A 21916-nucleotide genomic window follows, 5' to 3' on the forward strand; every position below is an offset into this window, starting at 1 on the left:
AGCTATTTATTTCGACATAGAGGTCTCTTTAAATCGATTTCTGTACTCCTCCCCGATGAGGGGAGTAGCGCTAAATTCGACATGGCCATGTCGAATTAGGGTAGGTGTGGATGTAATTTGACGCTAATAGCTCCGGGAGCTATCCCACAGTGCACCACTCTGTTGACGCTCTGGACAGCAGTCCGAGCTCGGATGCTCTGACCAGCCACACAGGAAAAGCCCCGGGAAAATTTGAATTCCTTTTCCTGTCTGGCCAGTTTGAATCTCATTTCCTGTTTGGACATCGTGGCGAGCTCAGCAGCACTGGCAACGATGCAGAGCTCTCCAGCAGAGGTGACCATGCAATCGCAGAATAGAAAGAGGGCCCCAGCATGGACCTAATTGGGAAGTCTTGGATCTGATCGCTGTGTGGGGCGATAAGTCCGTGCTTTCGGAGCTACGATCGAAAAAACGGAATGCGAAGATCTACGAGAAGATCTCCAAAGCCATGACGGAGAGAGGATACAGCCAGGATGCAATGCACTGCCACGTGAAAATCAAGGAGCTGAGACAAGGGTACCAGAAGACCAAAGAGTCAAACGGACTCTCCGAATCCCAGCCCCAGACATGCTGTTTCTACGAAGCACTGCATTCCATTCTAGGTGTGGCCGCCACCACTACCCCACCACTGTCCGTGGACTCTGATGATGGGGTATTGTCCGCTTCCTCTGAGATGTTCGCAGACGGGGAAGATGAGGAAGGAGATGAGGAGGACGAGGCAGTCACCAGCGCTTTCAACGCTGATTTCCCCGACAGCCAGGATCTCTTCATCACTCTCACGGAGATCCCCTACCAACCCTCCCAAGGCGGTAACCCAGACTGTGAATCAGGGGAAACATCAGTAGGTAAGTGTTTTAAACATTTATTTTGAACAGAATAGGAATGGTATCTTAACAATAGGTTTTTCATGATTAGTATGCCCTAGGCGCTTTAGTTTCTAGTCCTTGCCAGTGCAGCTACTGGAAAATTCTGTCAATATGTCCGGGGATAGAGCAGAAATCCTCCTGGGACATCTCCACGAAGGTCTCCTGGAGGTATTGTGAAAGCCTTTGCATCAGGTTCCTGGGGACAGCGTCCTTATTGCGTCCTTCATGGTAGGAAACTTTTCCGCGCCAGGCTAGCAGCAAGTACTCCGGGATCATTGCCTCGCAAAGCATGGCGGCATACAGCCCTGGTGCTTGCTAGCATTCACGCAGCATGCGGTCTTTCTCGGTCTCCGAAATCCTCATCAGAGTGATATCACTCATGGTTACCTGCTTTGAATTAGGGGAATGTTAGTATTGGGACTGATTGCCTGTTCCTTTACATAACTGTAACCGGCCATTTACAGCCACGTGGTGGAGGCATGACAGGCAGCATGCAGGGATATTTCCCAGGGACAGCCGCGAGGGGGGTGGGACAGGGGCAGAGTTCATGCTGACCGGATTGCCGGCAGCAGGAACTGGCCAATGCTAGGAGCATTGCTTGGAACGTGAAAGAAGGGCACTGCTATAAATTAAGCTTTAAGCAGCCAAAAGTCTACGGCTTACCATGTCCGCCTGCTAACCGAATTCTGTTGTCCGGCCCCGCTTGTGTGATCTGTACAGCAAGACCCCAGGCACTCAATGGGAAGGCTGAAAATTCGACCTTGTACTGAGTGCGCATGTGATAGGTGCTGTGCATGGTCTTGTTCACAGAGAAAGACTATATTCATTGTTCGCAAAACTGTATCTTTCTGAGGAATTCACTCTCTTTTTCCCATCCCACAGCTACGAGTGTCTCCCGAGCTACCCCGGCATCCCGCTCCCAGAGGCTGGCGCAGATCAGGTGACAAAAGAAAAGGACACTGGACGAGATGTTCTCAGAACTTATGGGCTGCTCCCAAGCCGAGGCAGCACAGCAGACCCAGTGGAGGGAGAACATGTCGCAATACCAGTGATCACACAGCGAACGGGAGGACAGGTGGCGGCTGGAAGACCAGCAGGCGACTCAAACGCTGCTTGGACTAACGAGGGAGCAAACGGACACGCGCCGGTGTCTTGTAGATGTTCTGCAGGACCGGAGGCAGGAGGACAGAGCCCCACTGCACTCTATCTCTAACCGCCCTCCCACCCACAAAGTCCCATCCCCCCCTCACCCAAAGTCCCAAGAAGGAGGGGCGGCAGGGACCGTGAAAACAGTCACACCACCCCTGCAGACTGCTCAAGTAACAGAAGGCTCTCATTCCCAAAGATTTGATAAGTCCTTTCCTTCACTCCAAAAGCACTTCACCCAAGCCCCCGTCCCAGTTTCATTCCCTGTGTTGTTGTTAATAAAAAATACGTTTCTGTTAATTACTGTTTCCGTCATGTTCTTTTAGAGGACAGTGTGTTTGAAGTGGGGGAAGAGGGTTGGTAATTGGAGAGGACGGTCACCTTTACCAGGGTACAGACACAGAGGCAGGTTCAGCAGAAGGTCACACACACATTGCAGTCACTAGGCACCCTGGTCAGTATGGGAGGTGGTTTTCATGTTCTGTGGGGGGGGGCTATTTGAGTTTGTGGCGGGGGGGGGGGGGTACAGATCTTATGCAGCGGTCCTTAGCCGGGATGACAGAGCCACGCAGCAGGGGCTCTGCACCCGCCCCCCCCCGCCACAAAGTCACATAGCCCCCACACACAGAGTCCCGAAAAAGAGGGGTGGCAGGCTCCGTTGAAACAACCAGTCCACCACTGTGGACCACTCTAGGAGCAGGAGCCTGTCATTCCTCGAGTTTATAAGTGTCCGTTCCATCCCATCACTACACCCGCTCCCCACCACAGTCTGCATCCCAGTTTCAACACTTTACCACGAAAGCCTTAATAAAGAAAACGGTGTTAATGAACAAAGTTTCATTTATTTTATTTTTAAAGGTTGTTGGAAGGGGGGGAAGAGGGTTGGTAACTGGAGAGGATAGCCAACATTAACTGGGTAAAGAAACGGGGGCAACTTCAACTTCTGAATAAACAAACTTAATAGTCACAGGTTACCCTGCTCACTCTGGAACCTAGCTTTCAAAGCTTCCCGGATGCACAGCGCGTCCCGCTGGGCTCTTCTAATCGCCCGGCTGTCTGGCTGGGCGTAATCAGCAGCCAGGCGATTTGCCTCAACCTCCCACCCCACCATAAACGTCTCCCCCTTGCTCTCACAGAGATTGTGGAGCACACCGCAAGCAGCAATAACAATGGGGATATTGGTTTCACTGAGATCAGAGCGAGTCAGTAAGCTTCTCCATCTCCCCTTCAGATGTCCAAAAGCACACTCCACCACCATTCTGCACTTGCTCAGCTGGTAGTTGAAGAGTTCTTTTTCACTGTCCAGGGCGCCTGTATAGGGCTTCATGAGCCAGGGCATTAGCAGGTAGGCTGGGTCCCCGAGGATGACTATAGGCATCTCCACATCCCCAACAATTATTTTGTGGTCCGGGAAGTAAATATCTTCCTGCAGCCGTCTAAACAGACCAGAGTTCCTGAAAACGCGAGCATCATGAACCTTGCCCGGCCATCCGATGTTGATGTTGGTAAAACGTCCCCTATGGTCCACCAGTGCTTGCAGCACCATTGAAAAGTAGCCCTTTCAGTTAATGTACTGGCTGGCCTGGTGGGCTGGTCCCAGGATAGGGATGTGAGTTCCATCTATAGCCCCACCGCAGTTTGGGAATCCCATCACAGCGAAGCCATTTATCACCTGCATGTTTCCCAAGGTCACTAACTTTGAGAGCAGTAGCTCAACGATTGCGTTGGCTATTTGCATCACAGCAACACCCACGGTAGATTTGCCCACTCCAAAGTGATTCGCGACTGACCGGTAGCTGTCTGGCGTTGCAAGCTTCCAGAGGGCTATGGCCACTCGCTTCTGGACAGTCAGGGCTCCTCGCATCCGGGTGTCCTTGCACTTCAGGGCAGGGGACAGCAACTCACAAAGTTCCAGGAACGTTCCCTTACACATCCAAAAGTTTCGCAGCCACTGTGATTCATCCCAGACCTGCAGCACTATGCGGTCCCACCAGTCCGTGCTTGTTTCCCGGGCCCAGAATCGCCGTTCCACAGCATCAACATGACCCATGGCCACCATGATGTCCATGGCGCAGGGTCCCGTGCTTTGTGACAGGTCTGTGCCCCTCTCAGACTTCATGTCCTCACCGCGCTGCCATATCCTCCTCGCCCGATTTCTCAGCATCTGCCTCTGAAAAAGGTGGATGATAAGGTGCGAGGTGTTGACAACGGCCATAACTGCAGCGATGATCGCAGCAGGCTCCATGCTCGCAGTGCTGTGGCATCCGTGCTGTCAATCACCAGAATAGTGTGCGAACTGATTGCCCGCTGGCGCTTTCACGGAGGGAGGGCGGGAGTGAGGGTTGAATGACGACAGTTACCCAAAACCACCCTCAACACATTTTTTTCCCCAGCAGGCATTGGGGGCTCGACCCAGAATTCCAATGGGCAGCAGGGACTGCGGGAACTGTGGGATAGCTGCCCACAGTGCACTGCTTCCAATGTCGATGCTTGCCCCGTTAGTGTGGACTCACAAAGTCAAATTACTGTCCTTAGTGTGGATACACATGTTCGACTTTGTAATATCGGTTCCACAAATTCGCTTTAAGTAAAATCGAACTACTCTCGTAGTGTAGACATACCCTAAGATTTCTACATGTTTTAAATGTGAGCAGCTATGTTCACTCCTCTAAGATGCTCACTTGCAGATTAAATTTCTATATCTCATTTTCTGAATGCAGGGACCCCTTTAATACATTCACCAGTTCAGTTTAAAAGTATATGTTGGTAACACAGTATGAAATTATTAAATTTGGAAGCTCTCACCCTTAAATCTGAGAACCTCCTGCTAAGTCCTAAAGAAACATGTACTGTTACTGATGAGCAATCAAAAATGTTATCCTTGTTAAACCTCTTGAACGAGAATATATAGTGGTTGCACTTAAGAAGTTTTCTCTGTTTTGAGATATCACCTATGTTAAGAAAGGGAACTGTTCTTTGAAACAAATAGAATCTTTCAAAATGAAAGAAACTTTTCAAGTGTGACTATTATATACTCACTACAATATAATGTAGCTACTATCACAACCAAAGTGGAGCAGTATGTGTACACAGTCAGAGCTGACACCAGCTGTAAAGACAATTGACTTAGTTTTAAACATTAATTTTGTATAATTAACTTGAAATATTTGTTCATATATAGGACATATTCTTAGATCCATGTCACAATCCTTCAGATCTAGAATTTACAATCAGTTTTCTTAATTTTTACAGGAGGGTACCTTGCTGTTTTGAATATTTATTTTATTACAAAATGATTTATTACCCTAACATTATTTCCTGATTCTGGATTATTTTAGTGCACAGGAAATTCTTATGAATAAATTAACTTCCCTTTCATCTATGATGATGCAGTGTAGATTATTTTGCATTTACTTGTAAGAAGAGAAAGATTCCTTTATGAAGAACTTCTCTCAAGACAGTCCTTTTTGCGACTAGTATAGAAGTAACGGTAAAATGGAATCTTGTAATGTCAAAAACAATCCTTCACCAGCAGTGCTTACATGTTCAAAGAACAGTACAAACATTAACCAACTAATGCATCAGAGTTTACTGGAAAACCTGGGAAGGAGGAAGAAATTTGCAAAGGTAGAAGAAAGACCATCCTGAAGAGCCTAATCCTGCATTAAGATTAACATAAGGCCCAGATAGCCAGGAGATACTCGACCCTCCTTATCTGACATGTAAACTGAAGGAAAAGTAGTACAACCAATTGTTACAGGTTGGGAGAGGGATCAGGATACAGTATACAATTTCTTACCATGATTTCCTTTTTGTTAGCAGCTTCTTCCTTGATTTTCCACAAATGTGCAATGCTTTTTCTCTGTAAAATTTGAAGGTATTCCAGTGTTTGTTGCTCAGGGGCTCTAAAACTACTGCCATCCTCCACTTTAGGCCACCAGAAAGGGAAAATTTATGATTGCTTACCTGCAAATTTTCCTTTATTTGAAGGGATACATCTGTGGCTTTAGGTGGCAGAATCAAAGCTGACTGAACAGCTGATGAGGGACTAGTCCCCACCTTCTGGAGACCCCCACCTCTTAGTTTTGAGATGCTTCCAAAGCTAGCCCCTCTGGATGTGAAACACAAAATGAATCTCTTGTCCTGCATCAGCACCTTGTAAAAATAAGTTTCACAGATCTCCCTTTTTCAGGGAAGTGCTGGATCTGTGGACTGATCTCTTTGAAGAAGAACTTTTCAGCTAAGAAACCACAAATTCTCCCATTCTCTCTCAGAGCTAGGTCCATGAAGTCTCAGTGTGAGATTTTGTCAGCAAGGAAATGACAAAAATGTCTGTCAGAGAAAGCGACACAGAGTCCTGTGGCACCTTATAGACTAACAGACATATTGGAGCATAAGCTTTCGTGGGTGAATATCCACTTCGTCAGACGCTGCGTCTGACGAAGTGGGTATTCACCCATGAAAGCTTATGCTTCAATACGTCTGTTAGTCTATAAGGTGCCATAGGACTCTGTCGCTTTTTACAGATCAAGACTAACACTGCTACCCCTCTGATACTTGTCAGAGAAAAGGATTCCTTTACTCTAAGGAATCATCTCAGTGTGCAAGACCTACTTGCCAAAGGCTGCAGTGGCTGACGACTATCTATCTTGTAAAACTTCATAAACTTATAATCAAGTTGCAGCTTTACAGATTTCTCTGTAAGGGGCCTGCCATTTCTCAACCCACAATACAACCACTTTTTGTACTGAATGAGCTCTGTAGGATTGAGTTCTTTTGCTCTATACACCTCAGCAATGCATCAACATGTCCAGCGAGAGTCTGATGATTTAGATGCATTAGCACATCTTTTTCTTGGCTGAAATACAACCAGTAAAGCTGCTGTTTTTCTTATGTTCTCTTTTGTTTTCAGATAACACTTTAAAGCTCACCTTACATCCAGTAAGTGCCATAGCTGCTTCTTTGGGTGAGAAGGATGTGAACAAAAAGAAGGTAATGAGAATTCTTGTGCTCGATGAAAAATTAAATTTACTTTTGGAATAAAGATGGGATCCATTCTCAAAACTACTTTATCTTTGTGAAAGATGCAGCAGGATGGAACAACTGACAAAGCTCTCAACTCTGACACTTTTCTTGGTGAAGCGATAGCAATCAAAAAGGTAATTTTGATAGTCTAGTAATACAATGAAACTGATTTTACAGGTTCAAAGGGCTCCTGAATTAAGGTGTCAAGCACAATGTTCAAATCCCAAGATGGAGCTCTATGCAATTTAGGAGTACGCAATAGTTTGTCCTGGTTGGAAATGGAAGTTTTTCTGGATATACTCAAAATTGCAAACAGTGCAGAAATATGTACTTTTAAGGTATTAGTCTGCAAACTGATGTCAAAACCATCTTGTAAAAATTCCAGAACATGAGGTACTTTGGCTACAGGATGCTGAATGTCTCTCTCTACAACAAGCTTTGAATTTAGACCAGATCCTTGTGTAAGCCCCGTTTGTTGATTTTAATCCTACATGCTAACGGAGTTTCAATGAGACTAACAGAGTAACCCTTTGGTTCTAGAAACTTCCTCTCAAATCCCAAACTGAAAGATTTAACTTGCTTGGATCCTGGTGAAGAATTGGACCCTGGGATAACAATCTGGCCTTGGATTCAGGAACAGTGGTGGCTCCACTGACATATTCACAAGGTCAAGAAATCAAGGAGTCCTGGGCCAGTGTGGGAACACCAAGATCACTTCTGCTTCCTCCTTTCTGATTTTCTATATTACCCTGGCAATGAAAGGCACAGGGGAAAAGCATAAAGGAAGCCCTTTGCTGATTAAGTCACAGGGCAGCTATGCCTAGGGCTCCTGGTCTCTTCAAAAATGGTCTTAAAAATACAGTACCTTGTAGACTTTGCTTGATGCTTGCAGGACTACTATGCTGCTGTAGAGGAAAGCCTCAATGCTTTGGTGATTTCCTATACGAGGGGAGGGACTGAGGAGTCAGAGGTAAAATGAGATTGCTAGTCCCTGAGGAACAAATAAAAACTATACAAGCTGGTTGGGAAGAGCTGAACTGCCATCTTGTTCCAGAGACAACTTCTGATAGTCTAAAATGGAAGATGAAGCTTAATCTTGGAGTTGCTCACAACAGCCGGGAAGCACCTCGAATTCCACAGGGAACAGGCAAATCCCAGTTGTGAAGAATCATGGTAGAAACTGTGCACCTAAAAGCACACTTTGAAATAATGTAAATCAGAAGATAAAAACAAAGTTTACTGTCTACTATTTCTAACTTTAAAAAGCCCAATAACTCACCAAAGGAAATTCAAATAATTATTATTTTAAATACAAACACCTTTTTAATGTTTTACCTTTAATAAGTGCTTGGAACTCTTTGGGTTTGACCTGTCCTCTCTGAAGATCAATTTTTAGTGTCAGAAGAAGGGTAAAAAGAAATTTGTGGTATTCATAAAAGCCTCTGACAGAATATGTAAAAGTTTCAAACGTAAGATACTCAATAATATTTGAGATTCTTTTCTGAGGCAAAGGAGACTTTTCAGATCTAAAGTATGAAAACAAAATAAAAAGCAATAACGTAATTAATATAAATATTAACTGGAATGGAAAGCCAAAAATTTCAAAGATAGCGAAATCTATATATTCTTACCTGGCCATGGACTGATCAAATAACTTTAGGAACTGAGCCAGTGAAGTCTGGTACATGTTATTGACCATGCTCATTTCTGTGATAAGAAAATAAAGAATGCTTCCTCGTGTAGCAGCAGGTCGATATTCCTCTTGTGCAGTGTTAATCTTCACTTGAGTTTCTGCTGCCACATATAACTTTTCAGATACTTCAGCAGCTGTCTGCTTAGTTGTTCGCAGTACACCAATCAAAGATTCATCATCTACTAAAGAACCTAAAAGGGCAAATATGAAATATGTTTAGAATAGATTTTAGAATTTCCTGTACGTAGAACTCAAAAATGAAGATTACTGAAGTTATTTACCTCAAACTGAAAAGATTTATTGAGTTTCACAACTTTTAAAAAATGCAGGTCGAGCAAAACAAATACAAAAATCAAAATACCAAATTTTGTATTTAGTATGTAGGTCCATGCTGGTTTGTATAAAGTGGCTTAAGCTACATCCCTTGTGAGTCATAGCACACACAAAGTACTCCCTTTTTTGAAATATCTACACAGCACTCTGGGTAGCTATTCGAGGATGCAGTATTCCATGACTAGGTTTGTTCATTGCTGTGGATTGTGGGATACTTTCCAGAACCAACTGGCTTTCTGCAACTTGGGGTCAAACTTCCATGATTCTGTCAATGGTATTCCATAATTCACCTGGTTTTCACTAACCAGTGCTATTTTCAAACTGTTCCAGTTTCGAGCTGCTGTCAGACAGCACAGAGGAATCACTGCAATCCTAACCATCATTAGTACCAACAGGGAGCTCCAGATATATAGGTAGTCATGCAGGCGGGTGGCTGAGTAGAAGATGGAAGACTGATGCTATGTGGATACTGCTAGAGGAAGAGGAGAATGAAACCAGGAAATTATATCTGTATGACATTTTCCTAGACTGGCTTCACTTGGTGGAGCGCTGCTTCTGGGCCTGGCCAATGAGAACCAACTGGTGGTACAGGATAGTACTGCAGCCCTGGTGTAACTAGTAGTGGCTGCAGAATTTCAGAATGCAGAAGGTCACTTTCATGGAAAGCTGTGCAGAGCTTACCCCAGAGCTTCAGTGTTGAACCAACAACATGCAAGTTCCCCAAAACATGAAGAAACATGTGGCCATTATCCTATCGGGTCTTGCAGTTCATCAACAGAAAGGGGTATTTTTCCACATAAGCCACATCCATCACTCTGGCAAGTTCACTAACATTAACGTGCATAGTCTGGAAAGGTCAATAATGCTGGGATTTTTGGAAATTCACTTATGTTTTATGCAATGAAAAAAGGAACTTTTGCTCCCAAACCACTATGGACATTCCTGGGGTGATTCCAGCTGTTGTTCTGGGAGGCCAAGCTTACCCTCTGCTTTCCTGACTTATGAAGCCTTTTATGGGACACTTGTATAAGAGAAAGGAGCTGTTCAACTATACCTGGAGTAGCAGCATAACGACTACAGAGCATGCATTTGGAAGAATGGAAGGAAGGTGGAATCTCATGACAAGGCTGAAGAGTCTTGAGAGATACCTGCCTTGTGTTAAAGGTGCTTGTTGTAGTAATATCTACCAGACATGGTGAAGTTCAGCCAGTGCCTTGAAGAAAGCTTCTAAATCCACCTCAGTAGATACTAATGTGACAGATTATTTTAATGTAGCACTTAATACTTACTGGATGAGGTCCTCTCTGTAATATTGTTAACCTGGCTCTCTAGCTGAGTCTCTAATGGTGTCTGCAGTTGAGTCTGTGACTAGCTGTAGGGAGTGCTGAAGAGATTGTAACTGTCCAGGGGAATTTTCTCCTGGCTGGGATCCATGGTTGCCTGTGTGGTTTCCAAAGGTGACTGCTTCATTGTGGACCAAACTGTCCAAACATTTACCAGCAGTTTGTTGTGGCCTCTTGGGCAAAAATCTATTCTATTCTATTCTATTCTATTCTATTCTAGTTCTTATATTGCACTTATCGTTGTAGTAGCTGAATGCCTTCCACTGGTGCAGTAAGCAATGTGGCGCGTGCGTGCACGCGCACGCACGCACACACACACACACAGAGAGCTATCTACTTATGCTAGAGAAGGCAGGGAAAAAGAAATGGCTCCTGAGAAAGTTCTCATCTCCTGAACAGACAAGGTTTAACCTTACTGTAGAAAGTTCCATTGTGTCAGAGAAATGAAGTTGTCAACGATAATGTTCATCCCAGAGGTTAAGGCAATCTTTTATATATCCTGGGCCATGCAGCACCTTGAAGATAAGACCCAAGACCTTGAATTTGATTCAATATTCTGAGGAAGCATTTCACAGTATACAAGTGTACTAGGAGCATTGAAGAGGTATGATTTTTGTAATTCTGTCCTAGATCCTTGTCTTTGATGCAGCACCAGCATGCATCCTGGGAATACTCCTTTGCCTGTATTTGCTCTGCTAAACACCTGTAGCTCTTTGTATTCTAATGACTTCTGGAAAGACTGAACTTGGTCCTTATCTGTTTCCAGAGGTCACAGCAGGATCTCCTAACATAAGCACACACAAGCATGATGGCTGTAATGGACTTTGGGTTCTGTGAACTTGTCACAAGCTGGATTTGCAAAGAGATGCACTTAGGTGAGTGCTGGTATTTAAAGAGTGGGGACATCCAGTCAAGTGAACCCCAAGCAGTAGAGAGTGCATAGGTAACCTAATAGGCCAATCAAAATGAGAAGCAATCACAGAATCATAGAAATGTAGGGGTGGAATATACTTCAAGAGCTCCTGTGTTGAGACAGGATCAACCTGTTCTTAAAAACGTCCAATGAGAGGACTCCACAATCTCCTTTGGTAACCTATTCAGTACTTACCTATCTTTATAGCTATAACATTTTTCTGAGTAACTAACCTAAATCTCCATTGCTGCAGACTAAGCCAACTACTTCTTGTCCTACCTTCATTGGATGTGGAGCACAATTGATGACTGTCCTCTATAACAGCCCTTAACAGATCTGAAAACTGTTATCAGGTCCCTCCTTAGTCTTCTTTTCTCAAGACTAAACATGTCCATTTATTTAAATCTTTCCTCATAAGTCAGCTTTTCTAAGCCATTTATCTTTTTGTTGCTCTCCTTTGCACTCTTTCTCCAATTTGTCCACATCTTTCTTAAAGTGTGATGCCTAGGCTTGAACACAGTATTCCTGCTGAGGTTTTACCAGTATTGAGTACAGCAGAACAATTATCTCCCACATCTTACAAACACTCCTGTTAATACATTCTAGAATGATATCAGCCTTTTCCACAATTGCATCACATTGTTGGCTCATATTCAATTTGTGATTCAATATAACTCCCAGCTCCTGTTCAACAGTACTACTGCCTAGCCAGTTATTCCAGTTATATGTATTTATGCATTTGATTTTCCCTTCTTAGGTTTAGAACTTTGTACTAGTCTTTATTGAATTTCATCTTGTTGATTTCAGAACAATTCTCCAATTTATCAAAGTCCTTTTGAATTCTAATCCTGTCTTCTAAAGATCTTGCAACCCACTCACCTTGGTGTCATTTGCCAATTTTATAAGCATAGTCTCCACTGTTATCCAAGCCACCAATGAAAATATTGTAGGGATGGACCCTACATATGTTTTCCCAGTTTGATAGTGAACCATTGATAACTATTATCTGAGTGGGTTCTTCAAGAAGTTATGCACCCACCTTATAGTAATTTCATTTAGACCATATTTCCCTATTTTGTTTATGACAATGTAATGTGAGATAGTGTCAAAATCCTTACCAAAAATCAAAATATATTATGTCTACTACTTTCCCCCTATTCATTAGGCAGTAACTCTATCAAAGCAAATTATGTTGGCTTGGCCTGATTTGTTCTTGGCAAACCCATATTGGACATAAGTTACCACTCAATCTTCTTGGTGCTTACAAACTGATTGTTCAATAATTTGTTCCAGTATCTTTCCAAGTATTGAAGTTAGGCTGACTGGTCTGTAATTCCCCAGGTCCTCAAAGCAATGTGGAAGGGTGGTAGAAGGACTACCTGAAGTGGCATAGCTGTTAAGAAATGGTGATGTATCTATAGGAAGTTTTCAGCACTATGTCTCATTTAGAACTAGAATCAAGTTGCTTCCATGAAGATTAATTATATTAGGATAAGACACAAGATAATGCAAAATATCATTTGTGTTTGGATGCAAGGCAGTTTATTATTTTTTGCATAATCTAAAGATATACTTAAAAAAAATCCTTTCCCCTATAAACAAGGGCTCAATGTCCTTTTCTCTTTGTTCTCTTTTTCAGATATCAGGAGAGTGGGACATGCTGCTGGCAACTCCCAGGAGAGTCAGTCCACTAGGGGTAGGTCTTCACTACAGGGGGGGGTCGATTTAAGATACGCAAATTCAGCTATGCGAATAGCGTAGCTGAATTCGACCTATCGGAGCCGACTTACCCCGCTGTGAGGACGGCGGCAAAATCGACCTCTGCGGCTCCCAGTCGACGGCGCTTACTCCCACCTCCGCTGGTGGAGTAAGAGCGTCGATTCAGGGATCGATTGTCACGTCCCGACGAGACGCGATAATTCGATCCCCGAGAGATCGATTTCTACCCGCCGATTCAGGCGGGTAGTGTAGACCTAGCCTAAGATACATGTGCATAGGGTGACCAGACAGCAAATGTGAAAAATCAGGACAGGGGTGGGGGGTAATAGGAGCCTATGTAAGAAAAAGACCCAAAAATCGGGACTGTCCCTATAAAATCGGGACATCTGATCACCCTACATGTGCATAGTGAATCTAAAAATGATTTTGGCTTTTATATCCAATCAGGACAGGTATTTTTAAGAAAGCTGCTCCATAATCCTGTTTTATTGCACAATGGACTGGTATAAATGTGCCTAGTTGCACTAACTTCCGAGCTACACCAGTTTACAGCAGCTGAGTATCTGGCTGAAGTAGCTATATCTCTCTTCCTAGCTGCACTGTAGGTGTTAAACCCCCACTTCTCTGGCAATGTAAAGGGACCTTAAAAGGCATGTAAGTGATTATACCCCATTTAAGATGCCTTTAGACTACCAGAGCAATATAAAGTGCCTGCCTTCAATAGAGGCATTGATATACTAACTAAACATTTTTTTCCTTTGTGGAAGAGATATCTCCCCTCAGAAGAGACATCTATAATAAGCACCACACACACTCCTGATGTTCCTACCAAGTCAGCACTGAGACTTAATTGTATTCTGCATCTACATACAATACTGATGCACAATAGATAAGGAGTCAGGGTTCTGATATGGTGATCCTCTTTTAGCCGTAACACTCCTCCAGATATAAAGATAGCAGGTCCCACAATAGGACAAAAAGGGAACTGGTCCCCATATATGGTACACAGAGCCAAAACAGTTTCCACGGACTCATTAATTCATTTGGGTCTTGAGGATCTCCATGGAATGGAGATACAGATATTCCAGGGCCTCTGGGGCAGGATTCAACACCGAAACTATTCCACAGCATCTGCACCAGCTTCAATGGCAGATCTTTGGATTTCTCCTTCTCTGACCTCCCTCATATTCCCTTTCACCAAATCATACCTATATGAAACTTTACTCTGTGCAAATGGTAAAGATCCCCTGTGTGACTTCACCAGATCCGGCCTCTCCCCAGTGGAACTATACCAGTTCATGACCATACATACATAGATGAGCATGTCTAGAGGGTTCATCTCAAATGCTAGTCACCTTCTTCCACTTTCCTTAGATGAGCTTCTGATAAAGGGTAAGTGTGGTTTAATATACTATTTCTTGCTTTGTTTATGGTTCACATAAAGGCCCTTCCATATTGACACTGATTAGTTTTATTTTCCCTATAAAAATCCCAGTTTTTACTCATTAATATATAACCTTTAGTTGCGCTTAGTTTATAGAGAAGATTGTCTTCCAATTCTTTCATCTTCCGCTTATTAAAAGTTACATCTTCCATGAGTTTAATTCGCTCTCCTTCCAGCTCCTAATATCAGAAATCAAGAAAATGATACAACTGTTTATTGACTATACCACTGCATCATATTTAAAAAGAACGTGTCCATACTGCTGCTTACTAGAGCTTATATTTTATGTCAGTTATATTTTCCCTATTTAAATAAATGTTATTTCTATAACTTTTTTTATTTCTTTGTTTAAGTAGCATGTTTTTCCTGTGTTTATCCAGCTTCAACTATCTTAATAAATGCCAAATTGCAGTATATAATTTCTAATTCTGATACTAGACACTGATACATTGACAGGCCTCTTTTCCACAAGTTCTCAACTCTTCAGAGAAAACCCACAACTGTGTATTTTTGTTTAGAAATTTCCTTTCTGAAACTTAATAAAATGTTAAAAGATTGTCAGTTTGCGAATCTCTATTTGCATTTTTCTTCCCACATATTGAAGTTAGATAAACAAGTAAGTACCACTATTGCACAAATAGTATTGCAGTTCTTTGTTCATCTTGCTAGCTTACCTGTTTCTCAGTAAGAATTACTCTTTTCAGTAACTGATTCTCAAGTCCCTTCATTGTCACAGTGAAATCAATAACTGATGTTTTAGCATTGATCTCAGGTGTGAAAGCAGGATTGGGTAGTTTTGTAGTAATATACATTTTAAATGTAGTCATTACCTCTACCTCCTTATCACCAACTTTCACCTGAAGAAAAAGTTAACAAGTGTCAAGTGACAGCAAATGAATTTGGTTTTAACCAGTAATGCTAATTGACTGACTGTGTACAAACCACAGAAACATTTACATCTTTGAAAGATCATAAATGAAAATTAGTATATTTGTTTCACAGGTCAAGTTATGAAAAAAAAGCAAGCTCCATCAGTAAAGCTCAAGAAACAAAAAGTGATTAGCAGTTATGATGTGTTATAAAAGTAGTATTAATCTCAAGATACATGCAGGGACTACTTCCAGTGTGGGGCTTCAGTGACTCCAAGGGCATTATCATTATAATCTTGAACTCAAACATAACTAATCACAGCTCAAGACTCAAATCCTGAGAAAATGCTGACCTTTACGGAAATCATGTTTCTCTCACAAACAGAGCAGAGGAAGAAATTAATTAATCAAGCAAGGTAGAATAAATAGTTTTGTCTTATCTTTATTACAAGATGAATTTAAAGTATCTCTGCAAAAATCTAAAAAGCAACAGAGGGTCCTGTGGCACCTTAGAGACTAACAGAAGTACTAACAGAAGTACTGGGAGCATAAGCTTTCGTGGGTAAGAACCTCACTTCTTCAGATGCATCTGAAGAAGTGAGGTTCTTACCCACGAAAGCTTATGCTCCCAGTACTTCTGTTAGTACTTCTGTTAGTCTCTAAGGTGCCACAGGACCCTCTGTTGCTTTTTAGATTTTTGCAGAGATACTTTAAATTCATCTTGTAATAAAGATAAGACAAAACTATTTATTCTACCTTGCTTGATTAATTAATTTCTTCCTCTGCTCTGTTTGTGAGAGAAACATGATTTCCGTAAAGGTCAGCATTTTCTCAGGATTTGAGTCTTGAGCTGTGATTAGTTATGTTTGAGTTCAAGATTATAATGATAATGCCCTTGGAGTCACTGAAGCCCCACACTGGAAGTAGTCCCTGCATGTATCTTGAGATTAATACTACTTTTATAACACATCATAACTGCTAATCACTTTTTGTTTCTTGAGCTTNGCTTTCGTGGGTAAGAACCTCACTTCTTCAGATGCATCTGAAGAAGTGAGGTTCTTACCCACGAAAGCTTATGCTCCCAGTACTTCTGTTAGTCTCTAAGGTGCCACAGGACCCTCTATTGCTTTTTACAGATTCAGACTAACACGGCTACCCCTCTGATACTCTGCAAAATGAGTATCTTATTCAATCACTTTTATAAAGTACTGCATACATCAGTTACATATTCTATCCACACAGCTGTTTTAAACCCACAAATCATTTCCCATATTCCCTAAAAACTGTATGTGTGTGCATTAGTGCAAGGAAGTTTAAGCAGTGGGTAGAGCTCCCTTATCATGCACACATAGGCTTACCTGGGCTACTTCAAACACGACCCCTGGGGAGAGTGGGTAGGGAGGAGGTATCTCCACCTCACCACTATTGCCTACCCTGCTCTAGCAACTCAATCAAAATAGCAAAGAAAAGAATGTTTAAACAGTTTTATAGGAGACAGTTCTCATTACCACCAATAATCTGGACTACAGCCTCTGTCAAGTAGTCTTTAGCTTCCAATATAATTATACATACTTACATTGAAAATTAATAAAGATAAAAATACCCCAAAGACAAATGATTTATGTTGGGTATTTAGGATTAAACAGGATACAGTTATTTTAATTGGGGATTCTTCAGTTTTTAGTCATTTCATAGTTCATCTAGGTGATTTTCTTGATCTATAGAAAGTCACAGTGGTGGGGAGAATTGCAGAGGAAAAATGGTAGCCATAATGTGTGCTAGAACAAAGTAGATGGACACTTCCCTCATTTCCTCTAGGAAATCAAAATTGTATATGTGTGCTGTTATAGCATTAAATTAAGGGGAAAGGAACTGTATGAGTCATTTGAGCACAAGAATAAAAAGACACAAGAGAAGGACAGATATTTCTTATTACCAGTAAAGCACACTCCAAAAAGTTAAAGGTCATGTATCATTATGATCAGCCCACTGAGTTAGATGTCATTTCTTCTGAAGCCTGTTAATTCTATTCTTAGTGGGGGCTAGCTGGGCATCACTTAAAAAAAAATCAATAGAAAGCACCCCACCATTCAATAGGATTAATGCAACTGACTGCTGGCTTGGAAGCCTCAGGAGTGACCTCTAATTAAACTCAGATTCCTTACACTCCATCATATTACTTTGCTATTAGATTAACATGTCATCGCAAACATCACATTGTATTACTTCAGTTTGCTGTTTTCAATTCATTTGTATTACTCCATAGAAAATAAAATATGTTCCATTTAGTACAGCTTTAGAAAGCTAAATAAGGAATTATCATTCAACACAAAATAAACACTTTATTATAATTCTTCTGTTAGGTAACTAACCTTGAAAGAGGTTCCTGATTTAATGAAATTCTTTTCTAATATATTATCCAGTGCTGGATCCAGCTCTTCACTTATATCCTCAATCACAAGTGATCTTCCCAATGAAAGGCTGTCCTCTAAGTGTGTGCGGAAATACTTGTGGTTCAAAGTTGTCACCTTTGAAAGGAAATAATTCTGTCTTTATAATAATGAACTATGTGTTCAAAGTTCTTTATGAAAACCACAGGATTTACTAGCAAAATTGCTTTGCTTGTTTTTGCATTTAAAAGAAAGCAACGTGTTCATTTGGCTTAGTGTAGCAATCAGAGTTCTTCTGGTAAGAAATATTTTGTCATGTATAAGTGAAATGTATTAACAATACAACTTTGAATTAATGAAGATGATTCAAGAGATTGATTGTAGTGGGATTCGGTGCTTTTCACTAATAGGTCACCAAAGTCTGATGCAGATCATTAAAGAATTGAGTTGTTACCACCTTTCACCCAACCATTTGTTTGTTTTCTACTCTGCTACTGTATCACTAATCTGTGCCCCCTTAAACCCAGGTTCTCTGCTTTAGCCCCCAAGTGCAGCAACAATAAGGATACTCAATAAACTTTAAGAGTTGGATTAATCCTTTTAAAAACACAGGCTTCCCTATCCAAGCTACTTCAGCTAACTTTGCTTAGCTATTCTTTCATATTAAGCTTTGATATAATTGTGATCAACATTACTTTTCATGTTTTTTGATAAATTGACATCTAGCTTGAGGACATAAATTTAAATAACTTTGGGCTACCCATGCACTTCTTTCTTTTTTGTTTGCTCTCTGCTTGTTCCAGTGTCTTTGTTTTTCTTTCAGAGAGATTCTGAAAAGAGTAAAGAGACCAAATCTATGTCCAGATAGGTATGTTTGAAAGAAGGAAGCTTACCTGTAAATATATCAGGGGGATAGCTGTGTTAGTCTGAATCTGTAAAAAGCAACAGAGGGTCCTGTGGCACCTTTAAGACTAACAGAAGTATTGGAGCATAAGAACCTCACGTCTTCAGATGCATCTGAAGAAGTGAGGTTCTTACCCACGAAAGCTTATGCTCCCAATACTTCTGTTAGTCTTAAAGGTGCCACAGGACCCTCTGTTGCTTCTGTAAATATATGTAAATATATGTTCTGTAAAGATATCCATCCTTATAGACTACCACTCTCCATTCCTCCTACCCAGAGAGCTAAAACTTCTGTGATTTGCTCTTTTTACTTTCTCTTTAATTTCCGGATTTTCTGCAGTTATTTCCAACTCCTAGTTTAAAATTAACCAGCTTAACTAAATAAGCAGCCTGGACACATCAGCAGGAGCAGCATGTACCAAAACTCTTGAGCACAGGGAGCATCCATGGGGACTTTGTGAAATAAAGGGTGGGAAAATCTGTCAGAATAGACATTTTTGTGGGCAACTAATCTTTTTCCTAGTAAACAGGGAGATATTCAGTCTGTAGATTTAGAAGCTTAGTTATTTTATCCTGCATTAAATGTTTTAGTATTTATTTAATATTCTATATTGTAGTTCTCAGAAGTCGCATCAGAAATTGACTGTTCTATGTTATGTTCATACGAACACATGTGGAGATACACATCCTGAACATAAGAACAACATAAGAACGGCCATACCGGGTCAGACCAAAGGTCCATCTAGCCCAGTATCCTGTCTACCGACAGTGGCCAATGCCAGGTGCCCCAAAGGGAGTGGAACTAACAGGCAATGATCTCTCTCCTGCCATCCAGCTCCATCCTCTGACAAACAGAGGCTAGGGACACCATTCCTTACCCATCCTGGCTAATAGCCATTAATGGACTTAACCACCATGAATTTATCCAGTTCTCTTTTAAACGCTGTTATAGTCCTAGCCTTCACAACCTCCTCAGCCCCAAAGAGCTTACAGTCAAAGGGTATGTTTACACTACGAAATTAGGTCGATTTTATAGAAGTTGATTTTTTAGAAATTGATTTTATATAGTCGATTGTGTGTGTCCCCACTAAGCACATTAAGTTGGCGGAGTGCGTCCACAGTACTGAGGCTAGTGTTGACTTTCGGAGCGTTGCACTGTGGGTAGCTATCCCACAGTTCCCGCAGTCTCCGCCACCCATTGACATTCTGGGTTGAGCTCCCAATGTCTGATGGGGCAAAAACATTGTGGTTTGGGGTACATGTGGTCAGGTCCCCCTCCCTCCGTGAAAGCAATGGCAAACAATCGTCATCGAACGACCGCTTCCGCTGCCACTCTGCTCTCCTGCAGACGCCATACCATGGCAAGCATGGAGCCCAGTCAGATCCCAGCAGCAGTTATGAGCATTGTAAACACCATGCACATTATCCTGCAGTACATGCAGCACCAGAAACTTCAAAATCAGGCGAGGAGGCGACGGCAGCACGGTGACGAGAGTGATGAGGATATGAACACAGACTCCTCTCAAAGCACAGGGACTTTCAATTTGGACATCATGGTGGTAATGGGGCAGGTTCATGCCATGGAACACCAATTCTGGGCCTGGGAAACAAGCACAGACTGGTGGGACCACATAGTGTTGCAGGTCTGGGATGATTCCCAGTGGCTGCGAAACTTTTGCATGCCTAAGGGCACTTTCATGGAACTTTGTGACTTGCTTTCCCCTGCCCTGAAGTGCAAGAATAACAAGATGAGAACAGCCCTCACAGTTCACAAGCGAGTGGCAATAGCCCCCTGGAAGCTTGCAACACCAGACAGCTACTGGTCAGTTGGTAATCAATTTGGAGTGGGCAAATCTACTGTGGGGGCTGCTGTGATCCAAGTAGCCAACTTGATCACTGACTTGCTGTTATCAAGGATAGTGACTCTGGGAAATGTGCACGTCATAGTGGATGGCTTTGCTGCGATGGGATTCCCTAATTGTGGTGGGGCAATAGAGGGAACGCATATCCCTATCTTGGGACCGGAGCACCAAGGCAGCCAGTACATAAACCGCAAGGGATACTTTTCAATGGTGCTGCAAGCACTGGTGGATCACAAGGGACATTTCACCAACATCAACGTGGAAAGGTACATGACGCTCGCATCTTTAGGAACTCTGGTCTGTGTGAATGGCTGCAGCAAGGGACTTACTTTCCAGACCAGAAAATAACCGCTGGGGATGTTGAAATGTCTATAGTTATCCTTGGGGACCCAACCTACCCCTTAATGCCATGGCTCATGAAGCCATACACAGGTACCCTGGACAGTAGTCAGGAGCTGTTCAAGTATAGGCTGAGCAAGTGCAGAATGGTGGTAGAATGTGCATTTGAATGTTTAAAAATGCACTGGCACAGTTTACTTACTCAGTTAGACCTCAGTGAAACCAATATTCCCATTGTTATTACTGCTTGCTGTGTGCTACACAATATCTGTGAGAGCAAGGGGGAGGCGTGGTGGTAGGGTGGGTGGTTGAGACAAATCGCCTGGCTGCTGATTACGCGCAGCCAGACACCAGGGCAGTTAGAAGAGCACAGCAGGGCGCGCTGCGCATCAGAGAAGATTTGAAAACCAGTTTCATGACTGGCCAGGCTACGGTGTGAAAGTTCTGTTTGTTTCTCCTTGATGAAAACCTGCCCCTTGGTTCACTCTACTTCCCTGTAAGCCAATCGCCCTCCCCTTCTCCCTTTGATCACCACTTGCAGAGGCAATAGTCATTGTTGTTTCAAATTCATGCATTCTTTATTAATTCGTCACACAAATGGGGGGATAATTGCCAAGGTAGTCCGGGAGGGGTCGGGGAGGAGGGAAGCACCGGGTGGGGTGGTGGAGGAGGGAAGGACAAGGCCACACTGCACTTCAAAATTTATTGAATGCCAGCTTTCTGTTGCTTGAGCAGTCCTCTGGGGTGGAGTGGTTGAGTGCCCGGAGGCCCTCCACTGCGTTCTTGGGCGTCTGGGTGAGGAGGCTATGGAACTTGGGGAAGAGGGTAGTTGGTTACACAGGGGGCTGCTGCAGTGGTCTGTGCTCCTGCTGCCTTTCCTGCACCTCAACCATACACCAGAGCATATTGGTTTGATCCTCCAGTAGCCTCAGCATTGCTTCCTGCCTCCTCTCATCACGCTCCCGCCACCTCTCCTCTTGATCCCACCACATCTCCTCTTGCTCCCGTCCCTCCTGTCCTCGCGTTCATTTT

At 42.6% G+C, this 21916-nt stretch overlaps 1 protein-coding gene across 1 annotated transcript in view; it reads right to left on the minus strand.

Moving 5' to 3' along the window:
- DNAH8 (dynein axonemal heavy chain 8) overlaps positions 1-21916 on the minus strand; it is a 585957-nt gene that overhangs the window by 65442 nt on the left and 498599 nt on the right. The window contains exons 75-79 of the mRNA XM_034764627.1: positions 17763-17918; positions 15196-15378; positions 14595-14700; positions 8708-8960; positions 8412-8602 (exon numbers count right to left, since the gene is read on the minus strand). Coding sequence (XP_034620518.1) covers positions 8412-8602; positions 8708-8960; positions 14595-14700; positions 15196-15378; positions 17763-17918 — 889 coding nt within the window. The remainder of the gene's footprint in view (positions 1-8411; positions 8603-8707; positions 8961-14594; positions 14701-15195; positions 15379-17762; positions 17919-21916) is intronic.

Source organism: Trachemys scripta, chromosome 3 (genome assembly GCF_013100865.1).
Source record: "Trachemys scripta elegans isolate TJP31775 chromosome 3, CAS_Tse_1.0, whole genome shotgun sequence".
Classification (NCBI taxonomy): domain Eukaryota; kingdom Metazoa; phylum Chordata; order Testudines; family Emydidae; genus Trachemys; species Trachemys scripta.